This window comes from Taudactylus pleione, unplaced genomic scaffold, assembly GCF_031769625.1.
Source record: "Taudactylus pleione unplaced genomic scaffold, aTauple2 ptg000074l, whole genome shotgun sequence".
Lineage (NCBI taxonomy): Eukaryota > Metazoa > Chordata > Amphibia > Anura > Myobatrachidae > Taudactylus > Taudactylus pleione.
In genome coordinates, this window is record NW_028284476.1 from 2,740,332 (window position 1) to 2,752,331 (window position 12,000).

General features: G+C 45.7%; 1 protein-coding gene across 1 annotated transcript in view; it reads right to left on the bottom strand.

Moving 5' to 3' along the window:
- Positions 1 to 481: 481 nt before the first annotated feature.
- Positions 482 to 12,000, bottom strand: part of IFT54 (intraflagellar transport 54) — a 31,729-nt gene continuing 20,210 nt past the window's right edge. Inside the window, exons 9-10 of the mRNA XM_088467761.1 lie at positions 4,410 to 4,633; positions 482 to 1,943 (exon numbers count right to left, since the gene is read on the bottom strand). Of these exons, the coding sequence (XP_088323887.1) occupies positions 1,778 to 1,943; positions 4,410 to 4,633 (390 nt within the window). The 3' untranslated portion in view covers positions 482 to 1,777. The remainder of the gene's footprint in view (positions 1,944 to 4,409; positions 4,634 to 12,000) is intronic.

The following is a 12,000-nucleotide window of genomic DNA, read 5'->3' on the forward strand; positions in this document are numbered from 1 at the left end:
GGGCCCGATGGTTTCCTTACATCTCTACGATAGCTACTGGTCGGTGCATGTGCAGGATCTATACTACGAGATCCCTCGTAGTGCCCCCAGGCCGCAGCATGACGTTTTTGCTGGTGGTGGTGGTGGCAACGTGGTCTGTTTTACAAAACGGATGAGCATCGCTCCTGTTTTGCAGGCACACTGAGGCCAGGGTCAGCGTCCTACAACACAGGTTTCCTGGCCTCGCCAGTGGAATTCCGTCGGCCAGTCTGAGTAAGCTTAGATTTATCCAGATAGCCGATGGCTGCGACTGGTGATATAATGCTGAGTCGTTGGATGCAGCACTGGGACCTGGGATGCCAGCAGGAGGAGTCTTTATTCCTTAGACGCCTCTTGTGGCATTAGTGTATTAGGTGGACGGTATTACACAGACGCTCTGTACAAGGACACTGAGGCTGTGTAATACCGTACAAATAGGAAATCAGGGCATCAGGCCCTTCGTGCTTTATCCAAAACGTAAATGCAATTTTATTACATAGGACAGAAAATTGCTGAAGCCCATGGTTTTAGGACATTTCTGTTATTAAATATTGAAATATTAATGCATATTATAATTGGAAACAGTAAAAAAAAACAAAAAAAAAAAACAGTTCCCTTTTATCACATTTGCCTCGTAATAATACATAGAGGTGGATCCTGTCTGAGTACGTTCCCCAGAACACAGGAGCCTGTAGGCAGGGCGCAATCACGCAATTCAAGATTTCATCCGTTTTGATATATTTTTATATTAAAAAACAAAAAGTTTAAACAGAATTTGATAGAATGTTAATAGTTCAAGTTTTACAAAACATTCACACAAATGGACTTCTGTAATTATGTATATAAATAATTTGTACACAACAAAATATAAAATCTGCAGTCCATACGTCCTTGTGATCATTCACCTGTGCAACACACAATGTTACGGACTTATAGCAGCAGTCTGTGTAGGAACTATAAGGCTGACAATGAAATGAGGCTCTATGGGAGGTCGGTCAGCACCTGGATGAGGAACGGGTAAAGGATATAGGACGCCGTTATCTTGGGACCAATAAAATGAGAATTAGATGAATGAGGCTGATCAGGGACCTACAGCAAATAATGGGATGATGCTTAGAAAAAGCTTTTAGTTTCAAAAAAGTGCTAAGGTTTTTATCTGGTTGGAAAACGCAGAGACGTCGGTGTGTAGGGCAGGGATTAAAGTTACACAAGGAGCCGTTCTATCTAAGCTCCTCTACGGAATATCCATTGTGCTCATCATGGACGGAGACCATTGGCCTTATGTAATAGCCTGTGAAATACAGGCATGCCCGTGATTACGACGAGCTGGCCGCTAATTTTAAAGTGGCAATAATGTAAAAGGCAAAGTCAACCCGGTTTTGCCTTTTAATTTATTGCCGCTTTAAAAATATTGGCTAACTCGCCGGAATTTTGTGCCCTTGCCGCTATCTGACAGGTTATTACATAAGGCCTGATATGCTCATTAAGAATAAATGCAGATTTAGCCTATTAGAAGGGAGAAACTATTTCCAGTGAGGGAGATTAGGTGTTCACATGATTATGGAGATAAGCCAATGACAAGAGGAGTACTCCAACGTAGGGGCTGCTTCCTGCCAGGGTACAGCGCACACTCCTCCCAGGGAATGTATACAATACAAAACGCTCACCCTGAACAGTGGCTGAACACATTAATATTTATGAGTCTGGGTGATAGAGGAAAGTCTGCCACTGGGGTAAGTTAAGAGAGTCAGTGCATGATTTACTCCCTAGTAGGCACACTGATCCCCTGGGCCATCTTCTGGATTTTTCCTTCATTACGTAGAATGTTCCCTTTGACCGTACAGATCTTATCTCTTTGCTCTTTGCTCAATTGCTCAAGCTCGGCAAGTTCTGCCTTGAGAGGTTCCACAGCTGTGTCGGTGACGCTGATGAAAGAATGATACGGTCAGATACAATGTACAGGCGGCATATCTACAGATCAGTGTTTCGGTTTGCCACTATATGGACCTTAATCTAACTTAAGGTTCCGCTGTTCACAATCTGCTCATTAACATTCCGCTGACTCTTATTCCAGACTAGCAATGAGGAAATTTCATAACTGCCCAATTTACAATTCTGACAACAGATAATGACAGCAGACCATATGATCCAGTGGGTGTGGGAATGGGTTAGGCAGCAGCATACAGATCTGTCTACAAACACTTTAGGGGCGATTCAATTGTTAGTGCCGGCGGCTGTCACTGCTGGGCACCAGGTGGAGCAATTCAATTGTTGCTCTGTTTGGGCACGAACAACCGCTGAGGTCCGCATTTCTGCGCGCCTCCTCCTGAGAAGGTGAGCAGAAATGTGCGAAACGTCCGTGATTTGGGCACCCTATCCAGGACTTTAGCCATTGTACACGGCTAAACCCGGTCTGATTGGGCGCGATAACGGGCGCTCAAAAGCAATTGAATAACATTTGGCGCCAATTAAATTGCCCCCCATCGCCTATATGCTATGTGGCACGAGAAGCCTGGCACGACTCAGACGCTCCAAAATTCTCATTGACAAATGCAGCGTAATACCACTCGCAGTGTACTAGAGATGCTGCGCTGCGACTTTATCCGCACAGGAATTTGTATTAAACAGGTACAAAGTTGCAGATGAAGCACAACAGTACTTGGAGTGAGAAAAAGCCGCGGCTGCTGCATCGGCGCCCTTCTTACACAGGTTCAGACTCCGTAGTACACACATGTACAAATGTCGCACATCTAATTGATCAGCGCAATCTAGCAAAGTAGTTTTGTCACTTCCAGCTGTTTTATTTTTGTAAATAAGGCGCACATCTTTAACGAGAAAGACGCTTGGCGCGGCTGAGTAGCCCGGGACCTGGGGCGCCAAGAGTGGTTATTTGCCGCGATGGGAGCAACACTATATTAACACACATCTGGATCATGTGGATCTGAATAATTATTATAGTATGTTACCAATTATATAAACTCTGGTAATGATCAACTAAACCCATTAGGTTCTAATCATGTGAAACATCGAATCTCCATCCTTTAAATAAATGAAACATGGTTTCTTCTATAGTAACTAGCGCCAGTTTGTGGACCTTTCCTGTAATTTAACATCTTTCATTAAACAGCGCTCTGAAAGAGTGTCCGGCTCTGTATCAGGGCCTCTCTACAGACCAGGGAGTGCTGTGATGGCATAACCGCCCCCCCACCCTCCCGCCATTGCACGTGCCACCACAAAGCGGCAGCAGCCTCCATGTCAATGTGCCTCACGATGGGTCATAGCTGTGCCCCCTCCATTGCCCACGCCTCCCCAGTGCCTAGTCCCACACGATGTCCCCGCAGCCCTGGCTATAGCCAGGCCTATACATACAACCTAGCACTTGGTCATCAGAGAGAACTGTTTTGTGGACCTTTCACATGTAGCTTTTGATGGGTTTCCTGTAGATTCTGAACATTCCATGGGATCTGTATTATGCAGCCACCTCTATGAGTGCACTGATCACTAGCCACCTGCATGAATTGCAGAACATGCTGGATCGTTATCGATAATTAATGATACCGTGTTTCCCCGATAATAAGACCTACCCTGAAAATAAGCCCTACCCTTACTTTTGTAGCCCGGTCTAAAATAAGCCCTACCCCGAAAATAAGACCTACCTTAATCTCTTTTTGAGCTGGGAACGCTGTAGAGACCAGCGTTCCCAGTCATGCAGTGCGCGGGTGACGTCATGACGTCACCCGCGGGCTGAGGATCCTGTGCGGCCGCGCCTGCTGGATCATGTTAGATCCAGTCAGCGCGCAAGTGAGAGGGACATCCCGGATGGCGGAGACTCAGGTAAGTACGGTACTGTACTGGTGGGGGATCAATTACAGGGGGGCTTGCACTGCAATAAGGGGGCCTGCATAAAGGACACTGCTACAGGGGGGGGGGGCCTGCATAAGGGGCACTTATACACAAGGGAGGCTGCATAAGGGGCACTGCTACAGGGGGGGGCCTGCATAAGGGGCACTGCTACAGGGGGGGCCTGCATAAGGGGCACTGCTACAGGGGGGGCCTGCATAAGGGGCACTGCTGTCAATGTTAGTTAAAATAAGACCTACCCCGAAAATAAGCCCTATGGTGTTTTTTGGAACCAAAAAAAAAAATAAGACAGTGTCTTATTATCGGGGAAACACGGTAGTAATAGAATAAGTGTCAGGAGAAGTCTATCTGCAAAACTAAACAAACATTACAGTTAGCGCGGACAACGGTCTTGTTTTTCCTTTAGGTTATCATTCTATTGTAGCATTATTGTGTTGGGAAAGTATTTTCGAATGTTAAAGTTATCAGAGTAATCTGGTGAGAAGAGGGAGGACGGCTTTTACAGGCTACACGGCGACATACACAAATACCTCTGCTCCCGCTGTAAAACTTCTGCATGCTCACGGTTCTCCCTTTTCCATGTCTGCAGTTCGTTTTGCATCATGTCCATGTCCTCTTGGATGTAGTCCATGATCTTCCCCAGCGGTAGAGCACTGCGACACACAATCTGGATGGAGCTCCTCAGTTTCTCTATCTCCTTCATCACCAGATCTTTCTCCTTTTTCCTTCCGGTATCAGATACGATCAATTTGTCCTGAAAAACACATAGAAGATACTTCAAGCACAATCTTAAAACTTCAAAGTTGTCGAAGCCGGATAATTGGCTGAGTCAGAAACTGTTTAAAATTAAATCTGCACGATGCCATTTTGCGAATGGTAACAAGACGCCATTTTGCAACTGGCCGCCAGCGCCATTTTAGCGAATCTCACACATAAGTACATACTGCGATGCTATTATTTAGCGTTGTGCGATTCCCACGCAATAGAAAGATGTTAAAAGTCCCCATTATATAAATACAGACAGTTACTGAAACAAATAATATGAACAACCCTGCAAAACATGTACCACAGTGTACTCCACAAAACACGTAGTCGCACAACGCTAAATAGCGTCATACTCAATACCCCAATACTTACACACAACACACTTCCATAAAAAGGTTCCTTAGCATTAAGGTTAATATTTAAGGTTTTATTCATTATCAGTAATGTTGTGAAATACATGTTATTTGATATCTAAGGTTTAGTGCATGATAAGAAGACCGTGTTTGGTGTCATTCTAAACCACTGTCTCTTTGCAGATTTCCGGTTCCATCGGGGAAGAAATCGCAACATGTGTCTGCAAGTTATGGATCATAGAGAGTTAGGAATTGAAATGTTTCCTGTAATGCAGCCAGTCTAATTTGTTATGCAGTGGGAAAATGGACACAAAGAGCTGTTGGAGGCTGGAATGTGACCATACGAATTGACCCATGAACTGTATTGTAACAGAAGAACCAGAAAGAAGAACCAATGGAATCATGCCAACCTGTTCTATTGTATTGCCTATCTCTGTTAGAGTATATATTCAGGCTCTCTGAAACTAGATGCTAGTCTTCTTGCTTTGCTGTTGACAGAGGTTTCATCTTTTATGCCGGGATCTGGGTCCAGAGAGCGTGCGTGTGTAACGACTGCACCTTGTGTCTGTATAATTGTTTGCGCTAATTGTATTTAGATCACAGCGTGTAACGATCTGTTTTTATGGTGAATAATAACTTTTTGTGCTTTGGAACCACAATCAAACTCTGAAATCAATTATTTCTTGTGCGACTCATAACGCTAAACAGCAACAATTTTAGAGTGTATAGATAGGTAGGAATCCATAAAGTAAACAAAGAGAGCGCTGGTCAGTGACAACAATGATAGATCTTGCTAAATATATACGGATGCGGAGAAGTAAAAAAAAAAATAAAAAAAATGAACAGCCGCTGACACTGTAACGTAGCATTTAGAAGCAGATACACCCGCAGTCGCACACAGCATATAGGCATGTCGCACATCATTTTAATCAGCAGAAGCTGATTGTGCACCCCTATTCACATCACTGTGCGAACAAGATGCTTTTGAAGGTAAAAAGTTGCACAAAAATATACTCGGCGCTGCCGAGTCACGCCACAGCATGGCGCGACTGGAAGAGCTATTTAACACGCAAGGAGGCTAGATGTATGAGGACACATCTGTATAAATTGTTCTAACCAATGTCCGAAATCAGTCTCAATCCTAAGCAACACAGACCATCTCCCAACTGTGATCCATATTGCCATGGAGGATATATCACTAAACCTTATACCAACAGGTTTCCAGGGACTATTAGTAGCAGAATGAATAATTGAGGAGGATTTAACCAAGCGAGTGAATAGATCAAGCCTATGCGTTTCATTGTCAAGTGACAACTTCCTCAGAGGCAATCATAAAATACAAGCTGGCTAACTGATCCTAGTTACAATTGATGAATATCTTCTGTCCTCTCAGATTAGCCACCTCTCCTTACATTCTCCTCACCATCGATAAAATCACAATTTCCCCCATCTCCCAAACCTGCTGCCTTGGTGTCACACTTGACTTGGCTTTATAGCTCACACTCAATCTCTCTGCTAGGCCTGTTGCCTCCACCTTAGAAATATTTATAGAATACACCTTCCTATCCAACATACTACCAAAACCTGTATACTCCCTTTTAGCTCTCGGTACAACTTCCACAACCTATCTGGCATTCCCCTCCCTAGTCTATCCTTGCTTCAATCCATCTTAAATGCTACAGCAAGACTGATCATCTCTCTCTGCTCCACATCTCCCACAACGCTCTGCAATTCCCTACACCAACAGAAAACATATAAGCCCTTATTATACATGGTACCAGCTGCATGGCAATACAAGTGCCCTAAATTGATACATGACAAAAAGTCGGACGTTGCTCGTGCTTGTCCTTATTACTACAAATCTTGCAGACGTTAAGGACCCATAACGTGGGCTGCAAATTTCAATGTTTTGATCAAACTATAAACAAACTGTTTTTTTTTGTATTTTTTAACACCCCCTACACTGGAATTCTGTGTCCCCCAGAATCCAATTCAAATGGCTAACCCTCACCTACAAGACCTCAACAACCCCGACATAGAACAGGCGATATATCTATCAGTGTGTACCCTACTTTACCAAGCTTGGCCTCATGATAGTTTGACACTTCTACCCACCATGGTGATGCCCCTAATGAACTGCAAGAAAAAAAAAGGATTTCACGGCAACAAAAATCAATTTTCCAAGATTTTAATATTAATTAATCTTAACGCTGTCAGTCAAAATGATCGCAGCAACCCACTTCATTCACTAACAATATCACAACTTCCAATGCGTGTTCCAGTCTTCCATACATTGCCTATAGATTGTACAGTCATACCCAGGTCTCGTTGCATGCCACAGCTTATTATTACCACCTACATGCACAGTTCTGCTCCACAAGCCGGGCCTTTATCAATGATTAATGAGAATAATAAAATGAGACAGTAGAATTATAGTCACATAACTATCTAAGCATTGCAACTCCAGGCTCCTGGGCACAGGAGTACACTAACTGAAATCTTATTAAAACTATAATTTCTCTTCTACAGCTGATGTTTTGCAGATCTCCCAGGGTCCATATACTGATAGGAGTTCAGCACATTATATTGCCAGAGAAACCACCATTTCTTTTGACACAACTCCCGTCTAGAATACGGTTCTAATTAATTCAAACTGCAAATTGAGTACAGGTGGATAGATCTAATCTGTGTTCATGTGACAGATATGAACTAGGGATTAATGAGCAGCAGATTCATGTTGAAGTGAGCCGAAGACATAACCGATAACATAAATAGCACCACGCTGCTGCAGCGAGAGAAATGTTATATAGCCTGTTGCACACATACTTGTATCACTCAGTGGCCACTTTATCCGGAACACCTGTACACCTACTCATTGGTGTAAATATCTAACCAGCCAATCACCTATCAGCAACTCCTTACAAGAAAGTTTGCAGACATGGTCAAGAGGTTCTGTTGTTGTTCAGACCAAACACCAGAAGGAGAATCAGGGTTTACAGAGAATGGTCCGTAAAATAATCGTCATGACTGTCAGTTCTGTGGATGAAAACACATTGAGACAGGAGAATGGCCAGACTGGCTGAAGCTGATGGGAAGGCGACATTAACTCAAATAAGCATGTGTTATAGCATTGGTATGCCTTAGAGCATCTCTAAATGCACGGAATGTATAAACCTGATGTGAACGGGCGACAGTAGCAGAAGACCACTCCCGACACCTAAGAACAGGAAACGTAGATTACAGTGGGCACACCCTCACCAAAACCGGACAGTTGCAGATCGTACAAAACGGTCAGATGAATCTGTATTTCTGATGCAGCATGCAGATGGTAGGGTCAGACTTTGGCGTATCTGCCTTGTGGCAACAGTTCAGGCTGGCAGTGAAATAGACAGTGCATGGATAGGTACCCAAGATAAAAAATGATTGGCTGCTAACCCAAGGAGCTAACAGTCTAATTACATTTCTGTAAAAATAGAAAGTGACATAGTAACCCGACTGCTTCCATTTGAAAAGCTAGACGATTTTGAATTGTACAAAATTATTGACAGAAGAGAGATGGGAGCGATACATCCGCATGTTACATTGACAGCTAAGGCCAATACAGACAGAAGAGAGATGGGAGCGGATACATCCGCATGTTACACTGACAGCTAAGGCCAACACAGACAGAAGAGAGATGGGAGCGATACATCCGCATGTTACACTGACAGCTAAGGCCAACACAGACAGAAGAGAGATGGGAGCGGATACATCCGCATGTTACACTGACAGCTAAGGCCAACACAGACAGAAGAGAGATGGGAGCAGATACATCCGCATGTTACACTGACAGCTAAGGCCAACACAGACAGAAGAGAGATGGGAGCAGATACATCCGCATGTTACACTGACAGCTAAGGCCAACACAGACAGAAGAGAGATGGGAGCGATACATCCGCATGTTACACTGACAGCTAAGGCCAACACAGACAGAAGAGAGATGGGAGCGGATACATCCGCATGTTACACTGACAGCTAAGGCCACCACAGACAGAAGAGAGATGGGAGCAGATACATCCGCATGTTACACTGACAGCTAAGGCCAACACAGACAGAAGAGAGATGGGAGCGATACATCCGCATGTTACACTGACAGCTAAGGAAAACACAGACAGAAGAGAGATGGGAGAGATACATCTGCATGTTACACTGACAGCTAAGGCCAACACAGACAGAAGAGAGATGGGAGCGGATACATCCACATGTTACACTGATAGCTAAGGCCAACACAGACAAAAACAGGATTTTGGTACTTACCGTTAAATCCATTTCTCCGATTCCACAGGGGACACTGGAGCTTCATGACAGTGGGGTATAGAAGGTGGGTTGAGTTGAGCCTGGCACTTTAAAAATCTACAAGTGTGACTGGCTCCTCCCCCTCTATGCCCCATCAGCCCCAGTTTTAAAGAACTGAGCCCGAGAGGAGACGGAGAACAGACTGAAGAACAGAGAAGGAGAACAGGAAAAGAAACATCCAACATACTGACACACTGCAAGAACACAGCAGGCTGCAGTGATAAACAGTCACACAACGAAAACAGACCAAACTGCAACAGAACTGAAGCAGAACAAGCAACTGAGAACAGGCAAGAAGCACTGGGTGGGCGTCCAGTGTCCCCTGTGGAATCGGAGAAATGGATTTAACGGTAAGTACCAAAATCCTGTTTTCTCCTTCATCCACTAGGGGACACTGGAGCTTCATGACAGTGGGGACGTCCCAAAGCTACCCTCCTGGGGGGGGAAGAGTGCTGAACGCCCTGCAAGACACTACGACCAAAATTTGAAGCAGAAGCCGCAAAAGTGTCAAATCTGTAGAAACGTACAAAAGTATGAACCGAAGACCACGTCGCTGCCCTACAAAGCTGTGAAGCCGAGACACCTCTACGTGCCGCCCAAGAAGTACCCACAGAGCGCGTAGAATGCGCAGAAATGGATACCGGCGGTGGTCGAGCAGAAGCAACATATGCCTGACGAATAGTCGGACGAATCCACCTGGCCAAAGTTTGTTTAGACGCAGGCCAGCCACGCCGATTAGCATCATAAAGGACGAACAGAGCCTCTGATTTACGTAGCCCCTCAGTACGGGACACATAAATGCGAAGTGCCCGAACCACATCCAAGGAGTGAGAATCCCCAGAAGAGTCCGACAACGCTGGCACTACAATCGGCTGATTCAGATGAAAACCCGAGACCACCTTGGGCAAAAAGGAAGGGCGGGTACGAAGTTCCGCCCAATCTTCGTGAAAAATCAAGTAAGGGGAACGGCAGGACAAGGCTCCAAGTTCAGACACACGTCTGGCCGAAGCCAGGGCCAATAAAAGGATCATCTTCCAAGTCAAATACTTCAATTCCACCTCCTGCAAAGGCTCAAAAGGTGGATGACTGAAGAAAAGATAAAACAAGATTCAGGTCCCAAGGAGCCGTGGGTGGCACAAAGGGGAGCTGAATTCTAAGTACCCCTTGAAAAAAGGTCTGAACCTCCGGAATCAGAGCTAGGCGACGCTGGAAAAAAATAGAAAGAGCAGAAATCTGCACTTTAAGCAATCCCAAGCGTAAGCCCGCATCGAGGCCTTTTTGAAGAAAAAGAAGAAGACGTGGTAAATGAAAAGAGGAGGTGGAGGATCCACGACCTTCACACCAGGAGATATAAGCCCTCCAAATGCGATGATAATGCGCTGATGTTACCGGTTTTCTAGCCCTAAGCATGGTAGGAATGACCGACCTAGGAACTCCATGGCTTCTTAGGATGGCGGTCTCAATAGCCACGCCGTTAAACGAAGCCGCCGTAAATCCAGGTACACACATGGACCCTGTTGTAGAAGGTCCGATCGTAGCGGAAGAGGCCAAGGTTCGTCTGCCAGAAGGAATAAAAGATCGGAGTACCAAACCCGACGAGGCCAATCCGGAGCCACTAGGATGACGGTGGACGACTCTCGTTTGATCCACTTGAGAATCCGAGGGAGGAGCGGAAACGGTGGGAACAGGTACACAAGGCTGTACGGCCAAGGGATCAGTAAAGCATCCGCTCCCACCGCTGCCGGATCCATGGTCCTGGAGCAGTAAAGGGGTAGGTGATTTATCCGAGATGCCATCAGGTCTATCTGTGGTTTCCCCCATCTGCAAACCAGTTGATGAAAGACCTCGGGATGAAGGGACCACTCCCCGGGATGAAAATCCTGACGACTGAGGTAGTCCGCTTCCCAGTTGTCGACTCCCGCAATAAACACTGCGGAAATGACCTCTACGTGTCTTTCTGCCCACAGAAGGATGCGACTGGCTTCTCTCATTGCCATCCGACTGCGGGTTCTTCCTTGGCGATTTATGTATGCCACAGCCGTGGCGTTGTCGGATTGTATCCGAACCGGAAGTCCTCGTAACAGAGGAGCAGCCTGTATCAAAGCTCTGTAGACTGCCCGCAGTTCGAGAACATTGATTGGTAAGAGGGACTCCTGCTGCGACCAAAGCCCCTGGAAGTGATTGTCCAGAACCACCGCTCCCCATCCGCGGAGGCTGGCGTCCGTGGTGACCAAGGTCCAATTCCAAATTCCAAAGCGCCGACCCGCTAACAGATGCTCCGAAGCCACCAGAGCAAGGATATGCGGGTCTGGGGAGACAGACGCACCAGCCGATGCATCTGTAGGTGGGACCCGGACCACTGAGACAGAAGATCCAGTTGAAAAATTCTGGAGTGAAATCTGCCGAATTGGATGGCCTCGAAGGAAGCCACCATTTTTCCCAGGAGACGGATGCAAAGATGCACAGATACTTTCCTGGGTCTGAGCACCAGACGAACCAGCTCCTGTATGGCTATGGCCTTGTCCCTTGGCAAGAATATACGAAGTAGAACAGTGTCTAGAATCTTTCCTAGGAACTGAAGTCTCTGGGACGGCATCAACTGAGACTTCTGGAAGTTCACAATCCATCCATGTTGAATGAGAATCTGATGTGTAAGGGACACTTGGTG